Source organism: Astatotilapia calliptera, chromosome 23 (genome assembly GCF_964374335.1).
Source record: "Astatotilapia calliptera chromosome 23, fAstCal68.1, whole genome shotgun sequence".
NCBI lineage: Eukaryota > Metazoa > Chordata > Actinopteri > Cichliformes > Cichlidae > Astatotilapia > Astatotilapia calliptera.
The window spans coordinates 28285572-28307400 of record NC_137443.1 but is presented as its reverse complement, the minus strand read 5'-3'; the positions used below and the strand labels follow the sequence as shown (position 1 = coordinate 28307400).

Here is a 21829-nt window from a genome sequence, read left to right as displayed (position 1 = left end):
CGGCCCCCTTCTATCTTCAGCGAACCATAGCCTGTCAATGGGGAGCCTAACTTTATCTGGCCCAGTGTCATTGAAGCTGCTGGTATTTTTAGGGGGTGGCTTGCAGCGGCAGCAGCTGCAAAAGCATTTACTGCCCCCCACCACCAATTCCAGCTCACTCTCTCTCACACCACACTCTTTAGCTATTGGACAATGACAGTATCAGAGCTGACGCATAAACCAGGCACTCAGCTGAAAGGCTGTGGTCATTTTACTCCTTGCCACCTGCAACCCAACACCAGACTGAGGGGACACAACTAAGATATTACTATGACTCTGGACCACCAAATGTGAATGGAAGCTACCATTTTTCTCAGCTGCGTTGGTGTTGAGTGACTAGCAGGTGCTCCAAACAAGACAAACCAGGAAAACAAGGAACATGAGCAGAAGACTCTAAACGTGCTTCTTGAATGCTAACCTAACCAATGATCATCCAAGTAAACTGATGCCAGCTTGTATTTTTAAGAATAACATTTTAAGGCATCACAAGAGAGACAAATGCTATAAAGACAGCATTTCTTAAAGCGGTAAGTCTATCCTCTGAACTCTTTTTTTGTGTCACTGTGTAACTCTCTCCTGAAAATGCCTGAGGACGATCTTTTCTTTACATGTGCCAACAAAACATTCTAAGACTGACTGAGCTTGGGATGTGCCTCTACTTGTCATAAAGTTGTATGACTTTATGCTCTTTAGATGATTTCCAAGCGTGATGTGTCACAGAGAACAAATGGCTGCCGTTCTCAAAGCAAAAAGAAAGGTGGTGACAACACAGAGGAAACAAATGAGCCATGAAAAGAGACAAGTGGCAGCTGCATTACAAATGGAGGCTAAAGCTTTAGATCAGAGATGTCAAACTCATTTGACATTGTGTTTATCTATTAGTAAATTACTTTGGCTTAGCGTGAATGGTAATGGGGCAGATTTTTATCAGTCATAAAGGCTGTAAAACCTTTGAAAATACAGTTCTAAGTCAAAATCTATTACTTCCTTCGCATTTTCAAAAGCTGTCAAGTGGGCTCGATTTGAGTCCTTGCCGGGCCAATTCTGGCCCCCAGACTTTATGTTTGACACCCTTGCTTTATATACTGAATTGTTTAAGTTGTTGCTAGAATGTTACAATGAGCTGACAAAGAGAAGCCAACAGTAAGACTGCAAACAGCATTCTGTACACATGAATGTATATAAGGGATTAGTTGGTCCTAGTTAGTGACTGCAGGTGTGTTTGTGTGTGCTATGTGACACAGAGGCTCCAGCATCTTTTTTTGGACAGACTGCTTTATAAATACACTCTTCACTGAGCTACAGCACCAGCTGTGAGACAACCAAAAGTGTTTGCTCAATACCCACCTCGCAAAACCACTAAACTTCTTTACTTCAGCTTTGGGAACTATATTGAGTATTCAGAATTTTTTAAAATTTGATTTAATTCAGTTTTATTTAAATGGTGCCAAATAACAACAACTGTCACTTCAACACACTTTATATTGTAAGGTAAAAGCCCTACAATAATGGAGAGAAACCCCAACAATCAGAAGACCCCCTTGAAAAAAGCACTTGGCGAGAATGGAAAGGAAAAACTCCCTTTTAACAGGAAGGAACCTCCAGCAGAACCAAACTCAGGGAGGGGCGGCCATCTGCCGTGAAAGGTTGGCGATGGGAGGAGGAAGACAGGAAAAAGATACACCGTGGAATTAATGGAGATTGATCATTTTATTGTATTTTATAAAACTGTTCACTCTGCATTCTGCTTTCAGTTTGAGTCAGATTACTGATGAACCCATCTGGGACACAATAACCACACAGTTACTGTTTAGATGGTGCTTTGGGGTTTGAACTCAAAAGCTGCACTCATGGCAGATTTTAATCATCTACTGAACTAATAATCTTCTTTCTCTTTCAGCTATTTACAAAACAGAAGAAGATCATTTTGAGAAGAAACTTCTTCATTCGACCCAAACAAAAGGTGACATCACCATGGATATTTTTGGTGGCGCACCTCGTGTTTTAGGCTATCCACGTCCTGTAGTGGCCCAGTGTGGAACAGATGCAACACTGAAGTGCCAAATCGGTGGAGACCCACGCCCAGATGTGATCTGGGAACGCAAAAATGTCCAGATCCTGTCTGAAGGACGCTACAACATCTCGGATGAGGGAAAGGTTTACTTGCTGACTATTACCAGAGTGACCCAGCAGGATGCTGGCCAGTACATCTGCAAGGCTAGAAATAGCATAGGAGAAACCTATGCAGCAGCCTCACTTAAAGTTGAAGGAGAGGCCCAGCAACAAGATGAGGACGCAAGACAGTTAGTGGTCAATGGTGGGGCACAGCCTATGCAAGAAAATGGAGAATTTGTGGGACACCTAAATGGCTACAATGCAGTGCAAAATGGTGAACACTGCAAGGCAAATGGAGGGGAACTGAATGGAGAATGGAACAGCAGGCTAAGCAAAAACCAAGCAGAGGTTGATCTGACATCTGATGACAGACCGCGATTCCTCATCAAGCCCCTGTCTCTGCGTGTGGATCGAGGCGAAGACGCTGCCTTCTCCTGTAAAATCTGGGGGACTCCTCTGCCAGAGGTGATTTGGGAAAAGGATGGGAAGAAACTCAATGACATCTTTGAGAGTTCTCACTTCAGCATGAGAAATGAAGATGGTGGCTGGTTCCAACTCAAGATATATCGGACACGTATGCCAGACAAAGGCGTCTACACCTGCAAGGCCGTCAACTGCCATGGTGAGGCCCTGGCTGGGGCCGTCCTTCTTGTCGAACCTGTACCAGAGCGAGGTGACAGCAAAACATCCTCGACTGGTCACACTAACAGCCAGTGGTCACCAAAGCACAGGGGTGGGAGGCCCAGTTTGTCAAGGATCACAGCAGAGCCACCTGTCGATGCATCAAAAGTGAAGAAATTTGCAGTAGCGGAGGGGAAACACGCCAAGTTTCGCTGCTTTGTAACAGGGAAGCCGAAACCTGAGATCATCTGGAAGAAAGATGGAGTTCCCCTAGAGCCTGACAGACGTCATCTGATATTTGAGGACAGAGAGGGCTACTACACCCTGAAGGTGCTGTACTGTAAAGTGCAGGACACAGGGTTGTATGTGTGTGCAGCATCAAACGCGCTGGGAAACACCCTAAGTGCAGTTCACCTGTCCGTCAAAGGTATGGCAACCTGTTCTTTTTTCTGCAACCTTCATGGAAGAACATGACATGTGATATTCTTCTTGAACAATATTTAACCCAAATAATGTTAGTCCTCTGTGTTCACTGAATGCTACAAGTAAATGGAAAAAGTGATTAAAAGAGTAACAGAAACCACAGAAGGTGATTAACATTGAAACATTATTATAAAACCTCTGAAAATAACCACCTACACAATTTAATCATGGCACCTTTTTCCATGTGATTTAACCAAGTACAATAACCCATTTTTGACCATGTCAAACCAACACATTTGGCATTTGGTGGCTTGATGTACTTACATTGACTTGAAGGGATTTAAGTATGTAGAGTGAAATTTGTTTTAATTCATTCTACACAAGGTAAAAACTTCAGGGAAACGCAATGAAATCTTGTTGTTTGAACACCTACTTTGTTAGTCAAGGCAATTACTGCTAGTCTTGCGTAATGAACCAATATGCAGGTTGATGATTTCATAGAGACAAACAACCATTTGCACTTATGTTCATGGGTAATTTAGAATCACCAATTAACCTAACTCCAATTACACACTGCAAACTAGGCAGATTGTGGATTTGAACCCAGGCCCTTGTTGCTGTGAGACAACAGCACTAACCATCACACCACCAAGCTGTCAATGCAGGCTTAACAAAATGATTACAAGGCTTGATGCAGAATTTTCTGTAGGTTTTTGTCCTTGACAGGTTAAACCACAATAAATAGCAATAGCATACACGTGGTGTGGGTGTAGCTGTCTGCCTCTTAAAACTCCAGCAATTTTCCTGCAGTTTGACATCTAATATGATCTTGTGAATTTCGTGAGTCCAGTCAACTAACCACGCTTACTAGATTGTATCATGTCATCTCAACAAGAACAAATTAAGTTGCTGAATTTCATACAGATGCTACATGATTTAATTATGTTCACCTTAGAAACATGAAATTATTTAGTTGAAATTACAAGTTTGAATCTTTTACATGTAACAACCACCCAATTTCACTTTTTTGAGTGTAGAAAACATTTCATTGTACCAAATATTATTCCTTAAAGCAGATTAAATTGCTTTCATGCTGTTGGAACCTTTTGAATAACACAAAAAGAAACGTCTTTCTTTTCAAGACATTAGTCACTGAAAATGGACAACTGAAATGAATATGTATATGTCCAGTTACAATAAATGAGGGCATATCTTAAACCATACTAATAAAACATTATACCATGAGCTGCAATTGTGAGGGCTGTGCATAGTTAGAATGCTACCCCATTCATATGTGATTCATTCTGCATCTGTGAGCTGCCTCTACCATAAGAGTCAGTTTAGTTAATGGGCTCAACATGCCAGTCATTAACATACAGATAACATGACGGAACATTACCACTGCTAATCACTGCTTGAAAACTATTATATGGTAGCAAAAGAGAATCAAAAATTAAGTGTTTGCGCTAAATTTTTTCATTTCCACACATTATATTTTAATTATTATTTTGAGTTTGAGTTTTTCTAGGCCTGCTGCCAATGCAATGAATTTGAACTGTCTTCTAAATCTACGCTATAGCACTGCGAAACAGCTTCTTGTTTGGCATCTCCATCAATCCTTGCACACATGTACCCATATATATGTACGATTCATCCACTTTGGACCAAAGATAACGTTGTCCTTATTCTTCAGGCCCTGCCGTGCGGTTCAGGCGCCCGTTAAAAGACGTGGAGGTGAAAGAGCGGGACGTTGCCGTGCTTGAGTGTGAGGTACCTGATGAGTCACTCCCAGCTGCCTGGTACCTGGAAGACCAGAGGCTGATGCCCAGCAGTAAATATGGGATGGAGCAGAAAGGAACCAAACGAAGACTCACTATTCACGATGTGGGAACAGACGATGATGGAGTCTACCTCTGTGAGATGCCTGATGGAGCAAAGAGCATTGCTGAGCTCTCAGTTAAAGGTACACTATGAAAAATAGGCTATGGTGCATCAAATTATTGTAAAAAGGGATGGTATTTCTAGGACTAGTACTTCAGGAAGACAAAATTTCAATGCACACTTGCTTTATCGCATTAACTTAATGATATCCATTCATGTCATTATTTCAAGCTAAATGATCTCTGTATAAACACCTGCTAGCACAGTGTGTGGTCAAAGGGGGAAACTACCTGATGCAGCTTTTAAGCTTATTTTGAAAAACTATTTGCATTGATTTTTATCCGTACAGGTACTATTGTTCGTAAGCTTCCACGAAAACTGGAGGTCCTGGAGGGTGAGAATGCAGCCTTCTGCGTGGAGGTGGAGAACGAAGACATGGAGGTCCACTGGTTCAAAGACGGGTTGAAGCTACATGAAACACACCAAACAATCCTCAAGTCTTTTGGCAAAACTCACATTCTGGTCTTTGTCAACGTGGCCTATCACGACTCGGGAGTTGTGACATTTGTCGCAGGACGATCCAAGACTTCATCACGCCTCAAAGTCAAAGGTAATTTAGCAAACAGTGGGAACTCTGATGGCAAATTTATTTTTAGAAGGAGTCATATGCAAAAATGTAGGCTCACTTGTCTAAATGTATTAATTTTAAGACAAAATGTGTTTTTATTTAATTATTTTTACATTTGTCTAATAATACATTACAATTATTGCTTCTGCTTGTATACTAATTAACTAACTAGTTTCAGTGAATTTAATGATGCCTTCTGACAATCAGCCTTTTATCAATCCACCCTTATTACATTCTTTATTCTTCTTTGTCTTTCAGCCACACGACACTGCCCACCTATCTGTCCGGTGGGAGTCAAAATGGATGTAGACAGACCCAACAGTGCGCTACTTAACTGGGATCCCGCCCCCAGTAGTCAGACCTCCACCCGCTCTGTGTTTGTGCTGGAGATGCAAGAAGTGGGTTCTCAGGAGTGGCAGAAGTGTTTCACCTCAGAGACCGCCACCTCAGCTGAGGTCACCGGTGACATTGTACGATGCGAGGGCAACTACCGTTTCAGAGTTTGCTGCATTAACAAATATGGACGAAGCGGCCATGTGGAGTTTCCCAAAGTTGTCCATCTGGGTGAGGAGCACACGGCGACAGATTTTACATACAGATATATTAAATGTCATTTTTTTAAAGTTTTACTTGAAACTCTTCTTTGAGGTGAATATAATTTTATTCAAAAACACTACAGTTTACTTTAAATATGAAACACAAAATTGTATACATTTTTAGGTAGAGCGTTTGTTTTTTTAACTTGCTGAGAAACCATGGGCATATAAATGTTAATAATTTTTCTTCTTTTAATTATGGTTATTTCAGTTATATTGTGCTTAAATTTGTTGTGGGTGTTTGATGTGGTCTCCAGTGTGGCAAAGAAAAGTGTTAAGGTTTAAGCGAACAAGGACATGTAGTTATATTTATCAGTGATAAACATAGATATTATGTAGACTGGAGTAAGAGAACTAATATGAAACTATAATGACAACCAAACAGCTGACAGTACTGTAAAATGACAATTTCCTTCTGCTAAATTTAACTTCCAGCACTTTCCTGTAATTTTCTAGAGTAAACTACGCATTATTTGTTGACTAATAATGTACGACATAGGATATGTTTATAGGACTAAATTGAGCAATTTAAAAATATGGACCAATATTTTTTTCTTTCAGACACCAATGATAAAATGACAATGAGTTTAAAAATAATCTTGCTTTAATGTCACAACAAGTCATGTATTAGTCATTTATGCACTGCCAGATCTGCTTGGATCAGCTGGTTGATGTTTTGTGGCAGTTCAGACATTGTTGCCAACAGGGAAGTTGCAGAGCGCCCTCTGGTGGCAGACTATGCAAGCTGTGCAAAATCAACACATAACATAGTAGAAAGACATTTTTCCTGTCTCTTCTTTACTTTTTAATTCTGTTGTAAATTCTGATGCCAATATATGTGCAAATAGCTAATATTATTAGGGCCAACATATCTGTCAGGCTTAATTGACTAATACCTGTACTGTACTTCTTCTGTACTTGCTAGTTCCTGGGCCCAAGATCCTCAGCCGCCTCCAAAGCTGTGAGGTTGTAGAAGGACAAGATGCTCACTTATCCATTGAATTGTCTGCCCCAATGGTTGGAACCTGGTTTCTCAATAGTGCTCAACTGCAGCACGGCGGACGATATTCAATACAACACAATCAAACAAAGCACTCAGTGGTGATCCATGAAAGTCGCATGACAGAGGATGAAGCAGAGGTCACCTTCATAGCTAACGGAGTCAGGGATTCCGCTGTGCTCAACGTTAAACGTAGGTGTAAAAACCTCTGAAAAACCTGTGATTGATGCATTTTTTTTAAGTTTGCTTATTTCTGTGTTCTTTTTTTTTTTCATCAGCTGCCGTGATGAAATTCAGTCCTCTGTCAGAGTTAGACAGCAAGAAAAAGGTGGACATAGGGGATGCCATTGTACTCTACTGTGAAGTCTCCCATCCGTTTGCAAAAGTATCCTGGTTCAAAGATGGCAAGGAGCTTCAGGTCTCAGATGGTCTAAACATCCAGGCGGATGGGAATATGAGGAGGATCGTGATCCAGTCAGCTGAGGAACCTCACTCTGGAGTTTACACATGTGAAACTTCAGGGGATGTCATCACATTCAATGTGGATGTTGCAGGTAATTGGTTTATGAACAGATGACATGCTGATGAGCTTCTTTAACATTAACATAGACATTAACATTAACATGGATATTAATTGACCATTTTGTTATATTTACTTAAAGAATCACATGTTAATTTTCTTATACAGGAAAATGCATACTTAATATACTATCTGGATTTCATATCATGAAAATACTGATGTTTCTTGGATTATTAAGTGACACTGAATATAAACAACTGTGTCTCTGACTGATTTTTATGTCTTGTAAGAAACCAAAACCTTGTTTAAAACCTGTGCTAACACATTTGGACCACATCTGGGCTTATTATTAAACCATACCAAGAATCACTCCAATTTTTACAGGGCTAGTTCATGTAATACCTTGAGCTCCAGCCATTGACATGCAGTCTTCCTTCTACCCTGTTTTTAAGGTCCTCCGGTGGATTTCAGTCCGGTCGCTGAGGATGAACTTCATAAGAGCAGCATGGAGTTGGACCCTGTGGTGCTGGTCTGCCATGTCTCCAGAGATGATGCTGAAGTTGTGTGGTAAGACTGAAGAATTCCTGTTTGCAAATAAAGACAGATCTGTAGATCTGTAAAGTCTGTAGTCTTCTGTGTTTCCAGTGTCTAACTGTTCAAATACTTCCTGCATCATTTTGTTTACTGCACAATCAACCTCTTAGTAGGACACAGGTTTTTTTTTAATGTAACTAAAACAAACTCTTTGAGACTCTTTACAGTTATCTGTGTCTGTGTCCCAGGTATAAAGACGGCTGTGAGATCAAGCCCAGTGACAACATAACTCTGCAGGCAGAAGGAACCATGAGGAGGTTAATTATCCGCTCTGCAGAAACCTCAGATGCTGGAAGTTATACTTGCCAGGCAGGAAACAGCAGCATGGAGTTCACAGTCAATGTCCGAGGTACACTGACCTTTCTCCTCCAACTCCTGTTGGTAAAAACAAAAGGCATTTAACAACATATTTTGGCTGTGTTTTGGCCCTGAAGTTTTAAAATGAGAATAAAAAGATTAAAGGTGGCATTGTGGAACAAATAGATTATTAATTCATTGTGAGCACCATTTGACCTCGCTCTTATTACTCAAACAAAAAACACAGAGCCTCCAGTGATGATAGTGGAACCTAAAGACGATGTGGTGATTGAGAGCTACATCTCAGAGGAGATCCACCTGCAGTGCGAGCTGTCTCGCTCCAGGGGGAAGGTGCGATGGTTCAAGGATGGCCTGCAGGTGGCAGAGAGTGAAAACATCCAGCTGATATCAGAAGGCCCTTACAGGAGGCTGACAATTCTCTGCAGCTCAGAGGAGGATGCTGGAGAATATGTCTGTGAAACAGATGGAGACTCCATCTTCTTCCAACTTGGTGTTAAAGGTAAAACTTTAGTGCTCACCTCTTCTAACAGATATCAAATTGAAACATAGAGAATCTACAAAATAAGTTTAAATGCTTATTTTTTTTAATATCTTTCACTTGTACTAGATCCACCAGTAAGAATCATTTATCCCAGTGAATCAGAGCTGGAACTGACTCACTTGGCATCAGAGAGGCTGGAGCTCAGCTGTGAGATCTCAAAGGCGGATGCTCCTGTGCGCTGGTTCAAAGACAGTCTAGAAGTAGAGGCAGGGCACAACTTGATCCTGGAGGTGGACGGGGCCCAACGGAGGCTCATTATACCCATAACCACTGTGCACGACACGGGGGAGTATGTATGTGACACAGAAGATAACTCTTTGGCTTTCCTAGTAACTATTACAGGTAAACAGGCATACATTCAGGCTAATTATTTATGGTCTATACATGGTCACTCAGTAAACGAATCATCACATTACATTTTACATACTTTATTTCTCTTTGCTTCACTTAGAGCCACCAGTAACGCTAACTTGCCCCAAAGACATAGCTGAAAAACTGGAGAGTCTTGCTGGCAAACCAGTGATTCTAGAAATTGAGGTGTCCCGACCAAATGCAGAAGTCAAGTGGCTGATAAATGGTGAAGAAATTCAGCAAAGCAGCAATGTCACCATCACAGAAGATGGGCTCATTCGTCGTTTGACAATTCACTCTCCCACTCCTGAGGATTCTGGCAAATACACTTGTGACGCTATGGATGATAAAATTGATTTCCAGGTTAAAGTTTCAGGTAAGATGCAGCAATTGCCTCGGTATGAGTTTTCTGACCCATTGTGAAATTTAAAGATAAATGTTCAATTCTGCGTCCTCAGAGCCACCAGTAAAGATTTTAAGAAAGTCAGAGATCAAGAACAACCTAAAGTTCTTGATTTCTGATGACATTGTGCTGGAGTGTGAGCTCTCCAGAGCCAATGCTGTTGCCAAATGGTACAAGGATGGCTGTCGTGTTCAGGGTGATGAAAGGTTCTGTGAAGAGGAAGAAGGTCCTTTCCGCTCGCTCGTCATCCTCAATGCTGAACTCGAAGATTCAGGAGAATATTTTTTGGATGTCGGAGATGACAGTATCAGCTTCCAAGTTACAGTAGAAGGTAAGGTTAATATGGCTGAATGTATTTTTCTTCTTTTTTAATTTTTTCTTAGAAAGCAGTCGTGCATATTTGTTTAATATGCACATTGAAATACATATCCTGGTCAAAAAGGACTCCAGGTTTCCTCACATGGTTACTGCAGACGAAAACAATGCCATCCATGGTAAATACAGTCCCAATCAAAAGTTTAAGACCACTTGGAAATGACAAAATATCATATTTTGCATGGTTGCATCTTAACAAGGTTCCAGGTAGAGCTTCAACATGCAACAAGAAGAAATGGGAGTGAGACAAAACATTTTTTTGAGCATGCAATTTATTGAAAACAACACTTAAAATGAAACAGGCTGTTTTACAGGAAAAAGCACCTACTTTGTTTTTCTGCTGTAGCTTCCGTATTTTGCTTTTTAAAAAAATGTTTTTTCATGTGTTGTGAGACCAACGCATCGCCTTGAAAGGTCTGTTTGTGAAGTGTTTGAGTGCGTGCGTGTTTAAATGATGGTATTTCATTTGATGTAGCCACATATAGGCCTAACACTCCACCCAGTGTTTCACAGTTATGACTGATGTCGTTTTATTCTCGTTTATTGCAGAGCAAAAGTATTTTTTTGCTCTGGTCAGAGGGCCCGGTGGTGCCAGTGTCCGGCAGCCTCGCCTCTGTCAGTGCGCCCCAGGGTGGCTGTGGCTACAATGTAGCTTGCCATCACCAGTGTGTGAATGTGTGTGTGAATGGGTGGATGACTGGATGTGTAAAGCGCTTTGGGGTCCTTAGGGACGAGTAAAAGCGCTATATAAATACAGGCCATTTACCATTTACCTACTATGGTGCATAAAAAAACATCACAGGTGGGATCTGCTTGTCATGCCAGTAACACTGGAAACCATCAAGATTTTTTCTCATCAGAAAATAAAACTTTCTACCACCTTTCAGTGTCTCATGTCCAAACGGTCAGTTCTGTGGCGTTCAAGGAGACGAGGCCTTTGAAGATGTTATTTTGTTTTTGAAGCCCTTCAGTCTCATATGCTGTCTGAAGGTTATGGGGCTGCAGTCAGCACCAATAAAGGCCTTAATTTGGGTCAAGGATCGTCCAGTGTCTTGACGGACAGCCAATTGGATCCTCTGGCTCAGTGCTGGTGAAATGTTTTTGGGTCTTCCATCATAACCCTCAGGTTCATTTAAGAAATTCCAAATGACTGTCTTACTGCGTCCCACCTCAGCAGCGATGGCACTCTGTGAGAGGCCCTGCTTATGCAGTTTAACAACCCGACCATGTTCAAAAAGGGAACTTTTTTGACTTTTTAAGATCCTACCATGCAAATATGAGTTTTTGCCATTTTTCAAGGGGTCTTAAACTTTTGACTGGGACTGTATCTGGTTAGACACCATGTTACTAAGATTTTTAAGCAAAGTAAAATAGTCAAATTTTTATTTGAACTTAGAGGTTATACGGGCTTTTATATCTTTATGCCTGCAGTTTAACTAATAGGTGTTTCATCTAGCTTTATTGACACTGTCAATAGAAAATTGTACTTAGTAGTCAGTATAGACTTTTAATAAAATAAGTTTGCATATGATAGAATACTGCATGATGACCTCTTTATAACTCAGACTGTTTTTAGTTCACTGTGACCCGTTATCATGCAGGGAAGGAGCAGTACCTATTAGTGCTAGATAAGAGCTTAACGAGCAGTTTCACTTCATGCCAGGTAGAGAAGCCTCTCCTGGCACACACGCACACACACACGCGCACACATCCACATTCCAATGTAATAAACGAATGCATATTGTATATAAATATAAATAAAGACCAGGACAGTGGCAGAGCGCGAGTCCTTGAGCCACTGCGAGCACTCTGTGACTGCCCTTGCAAGTAAAAACTGCAGCGTGTGTGTTTCTACTCTCTGACTCTCATGCTGAAGAAGTGTCTTTAGAATATATCTCTTGACAGACACATAGAGCTGGGTATCATCTGCATAGCAATGCAATTGTATGCTATGGTTTCTAATGTTACTGCTTAAGAGGAGCATTTATAATGTAAATAGAATTCGTCGGCACAACTGGAACTCCGATCTACATGAACAGAATGTCTCTGAGAGACTCCGTTCTGTCAGAAGCCATGACAAGGTTATTCATAACCTCCATGTCAATGCTGTTTCTGTGAGGAATTCTGAAGTGTTAAGTTTTATACATACCATTCCAATGAAGATAAGCAGTTAGCTGTTTTTCAAGTACTTTTTAAATATTTATTTAAATAAAAGGTTAAACTTATTTTTTGAAAGGGATAAGGCTAAGCATCTTGCCTTGGACTTTTTGAAAACATTTTTGAAAACATTTCAAAACGGCAGCTAGTATCTGGCAGGATCAAGTAGTTATAATTTTGGCTTCCACTGGCATGATATTATCACAAAAGAGCTATCTCTGTATGTACATTTTTTTCAAAAGGATATTTCTGGCAAAACTTTGCATGAATTAATCCATCTTCTTCCCTCAGAGCCTCCAGTGACCATTGTTGGAAACTCAAATGACCTTGAATACCAGGAGATGATGGCAGGCGATGACCTGATCCTGGCCTGTGAGGTATCTCGTGCTAATGCCCCTGTCCAGTGGTATTGTAATGACAGGCTTCTCACCAGTGATGACCGGACCTATATTGAAAGCTATGGGACATTGAGGAAAATCATCATTTCCTGTGTTCAGCCTTCCGATTCTGGAAAGTATGTGTGTGACGCTGTGGATGACAAGATGGTCAGCGTTATAAGCATTCAAGGTACGAATCCACAAAATAAGCCTTCACAGCTTTAAAGAAGAGAAAAAAGGTCATATAACTTTCTTTTAAATTTTCTTTTCTATCAAAGAGACTCCAGTTACATTTGTGAACAAGGAGGATGACATTGTTGTGACGGGTTACGAAGCAGAGAGCGTGACCTTGACAAGCTATGTTTCCAAGGAAAGCGCTCTAGTGCGCTGGATGAAAGACTGGTCGCCCGTTGAAGGTGATCGTTACCGAGCACTCATGGAGGGCCATAAACGCACTTTTACTATCGAGCCTTTGAGACGCTCTGATGCCGGCGAGTACACATGTGACATCAACACAGACCAGATGCACTTCAGCCTGCTGGTGAAAGGTTAAAATTTTGTTTTGCATTTTGAACAGCTATGTACACTCAACAAAAATATAAACGCAACACCTTTGTTACTGCTCCCATTCCCCATGGGATGGACGTAGAGACCTAAAATTCATTCCAGATACACAATATAACCATCCCTCCCAAACAGTGGTCACAAATCAGTCCAAATGTGTGGTAGTGGGCACATCTGCTATATTGAGATAATCCATCCCACCTCACAGGTGTGCCACATCAGGATGCTGATCTGACATCATGAGTAGTGCACAGGTGTACCTCAGACTGCCCACAACAAAAGGCCACCCTGGAATGTGCAGTTTTTTGCGCTATTGGGGGTCTGGGGACCCAGAACCGGTCAGTATCTGGTGTGACCACCATTTGCCTCATGCAGTGCAACACATCGTCGCATGGAGTCTATCAGATTGTCAATTGTGGCCTGTGGAATGTTGGTCCACTCCACTTCAATGGCTGTGCGAGGTTGTTGGATATTCGTGGGAACTGGTACATGCTGTCGTATACGCCGGTCAAGCACATCCCGAACATGCTCAATGGGTGACATGTCCGGTGAGTATGCTGGCCATGCAAGAACTGGGACATTCTCAGCTGCCATCTGCCCTGAACAATGTGAACCATGATTCATTTGTGAAGTGCACACCTCTCCAACGTGCCAGACGCCATCGAGTGTGAGCATTTGCCCACACAAGTCTGTTACGGCGACGAGCTGGAGTCAGGTCAAGACCCCGATGAGGACGACGGGCATGCAGTTGAGCGTCCCTGAGACGGTTTCTGACAGTTTGTGCAGAAATTGTTTGATTGTGCAAACCAATTGTTCCAGCAGCTGTCTGGGTGGCTGGTCTCAGACGATCTTGGAGGTGAACCTGCTGGATGTGGAGGTCCTGGGCTGGTGTGGTTACACGAGGTCTGCGGTTGTGAGGCCGGTTGGATGTGCTGCCATATTCTCTGAAACGCCTGTGGAGACGGCTTATGGTTGAGAAATGAACATTCAATGCACGGGTGACAGATCTGGTTGACATTCCTGCTGTCAGCATGCCTATTGCACACTCCCTCATTGCTTGTGGCATCTGTGGCATTTTGCTGTGAGACAAAACTGCACATTCCAGGGTGGCCTTTTGTTGTGGGCAGTCTGAGGTACACCTGTGCACTACTCATGATGTCAGATCAGCATCCTGATGTGGCACACCTGTGAGGTGGGATGGATTATCTCAATATGGCAGATGTGCCCACTACCACACATTTGGACTGATTTGTGACCACTGTTTGGGAGGGATGGTTATATTGTGTATCTGGAATGAATTTTAGGTCTCTACGTCCATCCCATGGGGAATGGGAGCAGTAACAAAGGTGTTGCGTTTATATTTTTGTTGAGTGTAGAAAGCCTCAGTCTGGCCTATCTTCTCATATCAACTTTGATTTTCTGTATTACAGAAATGAGAATTAAGTTCACAAAGCCGCTTAGAGACACTGTGGCCCACGCTGATGGTATGGTGACCCTTCGGTGTGAGGTGTGCAAGCCAAAAGCGGACGTCCAGTGGTTAAGGAATGGAGTAGAGGTGGTCCCAAACAGGAGATTCTCCATTAGGGCAGATGGAGTCGAAAGAAGCTTGACCATTCATCGTCTATCTCGAGAGGATGCTGGCGAGTATACCTGTGAGTCCAAAGATGACCGGACTGTTGCAAAACTGAGGGTAGAAAGTAAGTATGCATTGAAATAGAGTTCCTCTCCTCTTTTCAATGAGATAGCAGCTTCATAACTTTTGTCTTTTCAGTGCCCCGAGTCATTGAGTTCCTCACTGAACTCCACAACACTACAGTGCTGGAAGGAGAAGATGCAACCTTTAAGTGTGTGGTTTCCCCAGAGGATGTCCAGCTGGTCTGGCTCATGGACAATGAGCCTATCACTCTGGGTGATCGTTTCCAGGCAACCCACAATGGCCTGTGCCACACCTTGGTGATTAAAAAGTGCCAGATGCTGGACTGCTCAAAAATTACAGCAGAAGCTGAAGGACAAATGAGCAAAGCCAGCCTCAAAGTTCAGGGTAAGGCCAATCGTCAAGGTTAAAAGAGATTAAAATCCATCCATCTATCTTCTATCTGTGATCATCAGATGATCAGCAGTTGATCATTTTTTTCTGACTCTTGTAATGTTAAGAGGCTCAGGTCATGTTTACTAAGAAAATGGAAGCTGTTATGGCAGAGGAGTTTGGTGATGCCACCTTGGAGGCAGAGATTAGCCTGGAGGCCGGTGAGGTCCAGTGGATGAGGCAGGGGGTGGTTATCCAGTCTGGTCCCCGACACACGCTGGCCCAGAACGGCTGCAAACGCAGTCTCACCATCCACAACCTGACTCTGTCGGACAGGGGGACTTACCGGTGCGAGACTCTGCATGACCGGACGCAGGTCAAACTCAATGTAGAACGTAAGTGAACTGCAGCAGATAATGCCGATAATGCAGTTGTGTCATTAGGGTTAGGGTTTCTACCGAACTATTGATCTCAGGTTTCAATCCCTCTTAGTATACTTTAATCTGAGATATATTTTATCAGACTCATCCAGGGCATTAGGTCTCAAAATCATAGCTAGACTGGGCTTCAAAATGGTTAGATTAGATTTGGAAACTTCAGATTTTTCTGCACCATTTTATGATATTTTGATTTTTTTTAGTTGAACTCATCATATTTGCTCAAAGCACGAGTAAAAATATTGAATGAAAAAAGCATTTTCTTAATTTTTGTGTTAATTATGTTTAATTTGTATTTTTTTTTAATGCTATAACTATATACATCTAGAAACTGTTGTTTTTTCTGTGAAGTGTTTTTTTATTAGTGTGTGTTAATTTGATTTAATTTGTTTTTGTTTTTCATATTTTAACAGGCTGATGCTCTTATCTCGTATCTGTCTCAAATTACAGATCCTAATTCATTTTTATGGGAAGAGACACCAGTGAAGTTTTCAGGATTTTAAAACATGCAAAAAGAAAAAAAACACCTTACCACTTTTCAGAAAAGCACATATAGAAAAGTATATAAAGCCAAAAATATGCAGCAATCATATAATATATGTCCAAACAACTTAAGACGATAAGAAGCATTTTGGAGAAAGCTCATGTTGATTTGAAATGCAACAAGCCTTTTTGTTTATTTTATAAATAGCGAGTGAAGAAATGAACTTTTCCTAAAATTGCTTATTGTGTCTGGATTTAACTGTTCAAACCTAACTGCTGTGTGAATAAATAAGATAAAAGGAGGCAGAAAGAACACTAGCCAGATACTTCCAGTACTTACTCGGCTCTGAAGACTATAAAACAAGACATTTCAGAAGCCAGCGTACCATGTGACTTTGTGATTGGTATCTCTTCTGACACAGATGAGTTCGGGCCTAAAGAACAGTACACACTGAAGGTGTTTTTCACAGCATGTCAGAGTGTAAAGAAGTACTAAGAATAGCCGAGCCAGACCTGTAAGTGTGAAAAGGTTTTTGAAACACAGCCATACTGTTATTCAGCCGTGTACAAGAGTGACACAGTGACAGTGGACTGCTCCTGCTAGTGTTTTTGTAACATGATAAACTGAGCTCTGTCTATATTTGCACAACCTTCAGTTGTCCTTGAAACACAATCTTGGCTTTCAAATGCATATCAGCAAAATACAGTTTGCAAAAAAAAAGAATTCTCAGTTTTTTAAAATAATTTTTTCAATGATTTAATAGATATTTATTCGATTTATAATTTGATAATGATGGTATCCTCTCACCTCTCACCGCTTTCACTAATCTACTCTTGTGCAGCCCGTAAAATCGCCATCCGCAAAGGTCTGACTGACCAAGAAACCTTTGAACGAGAGACTGCCTCCTTTGTGGTGGAGCTGTCACACACAGATGTGGAGGGCAGCTGGCAAAAGGACGGCATTCGGGTCAAGCCAAACAATCAGTGTAGGGTGAGCACCAATGGACGAGTTCACGGCCTCACCTTGTCCAACCTTACTCTGGAGGACACAGGCACCATCGCCTTCTCAGCTGAAGGAGTGCGCACCACAGCGAGGCTCACAGTCAAAGGTAAATACAAGCCCGTGAAGCTCACTGGTTTCACTTTTTACACCTTCATCAAGTAGTTCACTGACTGATTGACTGGACTGACTAAACTGACAGAAACACCAGTGTCCATCTTGAAACCACTGGCTGATGCCCGTGTGGAGGAGGAATTTCCTGTCACCCTGGAGTGTGAATTCTCCCGACAAAATGTTGAAGTCAAATGGTTTAAGGTAAAATCAAGCAGTAAATACTCTCAGTAATCTTGCCCTTATTTTGTCTTATTATACCAGCAAGGTGACAGTTTTAAGAATGATATAATGAATAAAGAATGCCTTTGACTTTTTTTTTCTATGACTCAGGACGGTTCGGAGCTAAAGCCGGGGAAAAACTGTCGGATCTACTCAATGGGTCGTAAGAGGTTCTGTCAAATCCTGCAGTGCTCCCGGGCAGATTCTGGCACCTACACATGCGACACAGGGGAAATCAAAACGTCCTGTTCGCTGGAGGTTTATGGTAAGCCTCTGATCAGATACTGGCTTAACACAACTCATTTTGAACCAACTGGAGCCAGTGAGTAGCTGGAGTAAAGCTTATACAATACCTCCATCTAGTGGTTTTAAGGAAAATAACTTTTTTCTTCTTTTGCCATCTGATCTTTTTGCCGTCTTTAACTAACTTGCAGAGCATGAGCTGGAGATAGTGCAGGATTTGGAGGATCTTTACATCCAGGAGGACCAGAATGCTGTCTTCATGTGTGATGTTTCTCTGGAGGACGTGACAGGGGAGTGGTACAAAGACGGCCACAGGATCCGACCAACCAGCTCCATCAAGATCCGCACTGAAGGTCAGAGAAGGCAGACATTTCTATGAGACTTAGAAATCAATCATAAAATCATAAATAATACAAGAGTAAAATACCATAATCTGCTCCAGAACAGGTTAAGTTTCAGATTGGAGATCAATAGGTATGAAATCACTGCCTACTGACCAATCGGTTCTCCAGAAAATGGCATCACCATCCATGGAAAAACCCTCAAACCTCGTTTGGAGAGGAGAAGGATTTAAATTTCTCTATTTGTAGTTTTAGCGGTACCTCTGGTGGTGGCACGACCTTGGAAAGAGCAAAAGACCACTTGTACACTGTTGGCAAGTCTGAGAATTGTTGCTCTCTTCCAGGGACCAAACACTTCCTGCTGATGTGTAACATTAAAGCTGAAGATGCTGGAGAAATCCGCTTTGTAGCCAGGGATGTTGAATCTACTGCCTACCTTGAGGTAGAGGGTAAGTTAATTCTTTATCTTCAGAATATTTTACTGGCCTTTTTCTTGGACATATCAGTGACTTAAAATCATCTATATGTTGAATTTCCTCTTGTTTCAGAACTTCCAGTTTCTATTGTAAAGCCCTTGCGAGACAGAACAGCTCTGGAGAAACATCGTGTGATCCTTGAATGCACCGTCTCCTCGCCTCACTGCAGCGCTACCTGGTACAAAGGCAGGGAGGAACTGGTTTCCTCAGACCGACTGGAAATCCTGGCTGATGGCTGCTCCCACAAACTGGTGATTCAGCAGGTGTCTGTGGAGGATGAGGGCACCTACAGCATTGAGGTCGGAGAGCACACCTCCAAAGCCAAACTGATGGTGGAAGGTAAGTTGGGGCGGAAAGCTAAAGCGGAACACCCTAAATACATTTTTGTCAAACTGATTTATTCTGTGTTGCTCCAGCCCAGGCTCTTGTGATGGTGAAAGAGCTAGAGGACGTGGAAGTGATGGAGGGAGAGCCAGCGACTTTCCAGTGTGAGTTATCAGTCGCCATAAATAAGCCTCCGGTTTGGACTTTGAATGGAGAGAACCTTAAACCGGGGCCCTCTGTCCGCCTGGAAAACCACGGGACAGTCCACAAACTCATCCTGAAGAGCACCAGCGTGGACATGAGCGGCACGGTGAAGTTTACTATGGGAAAGGCGAAGAGCAGCGCCACGCTCAACGTAACAGGATGATTGAAATGTAGTATGATTGTGGAACCAAAGTAACACCTGAGAAAATGAAGTGGGAAAAAAACCCAAAAAACCCCCTGTGGAAATTGCCACTAAAACTCTTAAATTAGACTATACTTTTTTTTTTTTTTTACATTGTAGATCATATTTATTTGCTGTTTACATCACAGTAACTTTTATTTCAATAAAAAAACTCCCAAATAAAACCCATTTAAAAATTGCTCCATGGAAACATCTGTTGGATTTTAAAGCCTTCTCATAACTTCAGAGAAGCTAAATGTGTGGAGATTATTTTGGGTGGAAAATACTTGTGTATTTGAAAAATTCTTGGAAGCACCAGAATGAAAATGCTTTTAAGGAAAAAAATGTTTTACTTGATCCGAGCAGTTCTAGATGGCAACCGCTGGCTATGTGGATGTTTGTTTGTTTTTGTTTTTTTAAATAAATCTTGAGCCATCTCTTTGTTTATCAAGGTCAATTGCAGCCCTGCACAGCCTTTTCTGAGTTTTCCTTCCTTTTTTTTTTCCTTAAAAAACAAGAAAAAAAGCTTGACAGCCACCTTTCCACTGAGATTTCTGATGAGGCTTCAGGGAACAGTAGATGATCAGCTGAAGGTTCAGATGCATCCCTCAGGTCCGGTGTCAGGTCTTTGTTGCCCCCTCCCCCCTCTCTTAACATCTGGCTTTTTTTTTTGTTTGTCTGACTAAATGTAACAAACCCACCTCCTCAGGCTTGAAAATGTACCGCTTGTGTTGCTTTTTTCCCCCCAAAAACAGAACAGCACCTTAGACCATGTTTCCTTAAGCATTTATGGGGGGCATTATTACATACAGTCCATACAGAATTTGGTATGATAAAACAAAGGTCACAAAAAAAAAATAAAAAAGAAAAAGTTACAGCTATTGAATCATGAGTACAGTAACATGAATATTCCATATATTAATGAAATTCGTTTGCTTTATTACTGTGCAAAAACAACATATACATATCTACTGAATGTGTAAGAAGTACAGTATCAGTGAATGGGCCCCCATAGTGACACAACCTGTTTTACATGTAATCCATTAACAAGATGACTCAGCGTTCCTATAAATACTCGTCTTTGCCAATGAATTCCAAAACACACGCGGCATCAGTAATTTGATGATGGCTTTCATGAAAACACTGTTTTAAACCTGTTATGTGCCTCCAATGGTAAGATACTATCTCTTTAGTTATTTGCTGGTGTTTCTGAATCCTCTCTCCCTCCTTGTACGCGAGGCAACCGACCAGGTCCTGTAAGAAAACAGCAAGAGCAATGTCTTCCCGTTTTGGAAAACCTACTGTAAATATTCTTTAAGAAGATGACTCTTGGGGAAAAAAATAAAAAATAATAGAAGGCAGCAGTAAAAATCAGTTAATTATTTAGAAATGAAACAGGCTAATCTTGATTGACAATAATTTGTTAAACATTTTTTAAAAAGTAATAATAGCTCTTAAGGTGGTAGATTTAATCACCCCTTCCTCATCTAGGCGAAGTCACGTCACAAGCCTGCCATCAAGGCTGCCAAGTCAAATCCACCACATTCATTCATCAGTGTCAACACATTGTCAACGCAAACTAGGGCGATCGCACCAATCTGCAAGGCCCGTTAGAAACTGCGTTGCTCCTTAAAACTGAGCGGGCAGAATACAATACAGATACACAACACAGATACACAACACAGACGTGCACAAGAAAAAAGGAAGACTCCACCCCAAAATAATCTCACACTTTCCACTCTTTGTTACTGCTGATAAACTGCAAAAATCAGTGAGTCCTACAATTCCCAGCATGCACTTAGTAACTTTGATGAGCGGACTAGCATCAAGCTGTGGCACCCTGCTAGGTTTTTATCTGCAGGCAGAAATACAAAAAATTCTGCAGTTTTGTGTAAAAGAAAAAAGGGGAAAAAATAAAATAAAACAGACATTTAAAGACTTAGCTTTAGATCTGCTGTAGCTGCACAGGCTTTTCAATGCTTCCAAAAACATCACAAAAACCTGCACAGTATCAGATCTCTGCCAGGTTTAAAACATAAGGAAACAGCCAGTATGAGGCATCACTAACAGCAGTTTATTGTAGTGTTTAAGTCGTTTTGGGGTGGATAGCTCCTTTAAAACCTGCGCTATATTAAACACTTTGTTTTCAAAGATGTGCCCTCCCATATACTGGGATACTCGTGGCAGCCCCCCCCTCCTCAAAACCTATTTCATGACATAAATTTAGAAATAGTTTCCAGCCTCTGTGTACCGCTTAAAAGACAATTTAAAAAGGAAA

At 41.5% G+C, this 21829-nt stretch overlaps 1 protein-coding gene across 1 annotated transcript; it reads left to right on the top strand.

Moving 5' to 3' along the window:
- The first annotated feature begins 209 nt into the window (after positions 1-209).
- On the top strand, positions 210-20008 carry obsl1a (obscurin like cytoskeletal adaptor 1a). Its single transcript, XM_026157767.2, has 25 exons — positions 210-566; positions 1940-3202; positions 4892-5161; positions 5429-5689; positions 5966-6271; positions 7229-7495; positions 7582-7857; positions 8276-8390; positions 8606-8766; positions 8962-9234; positions 9343-9618; positions 9728-10003; positions 10086-10361; positions 12854-13129; positions 13218-13487; positions 14934-15200; positions 15275-15544; positions 15658-15924; positions 17292-17558; positions 17652-17764; positions 17894-18047; positions 18217-18378; positions 18711-18815; positions 18915-19181; positions 19259-20008. The coding sequence occupies exons 2-25, from the start codon at positions 2014-2016 to the stop codon at positions 19531-19533; spliced, it is 6639 nt and encodes a 2212-aa protein (XP_026013552.1). The 5' UTR covers positions 210-566; positions 1940-2013; the 3' UTR covers positions 19534-20008.
- The last annotated feature ends 1821 nt before the right edge of the window (positions 20009-21829 follow it).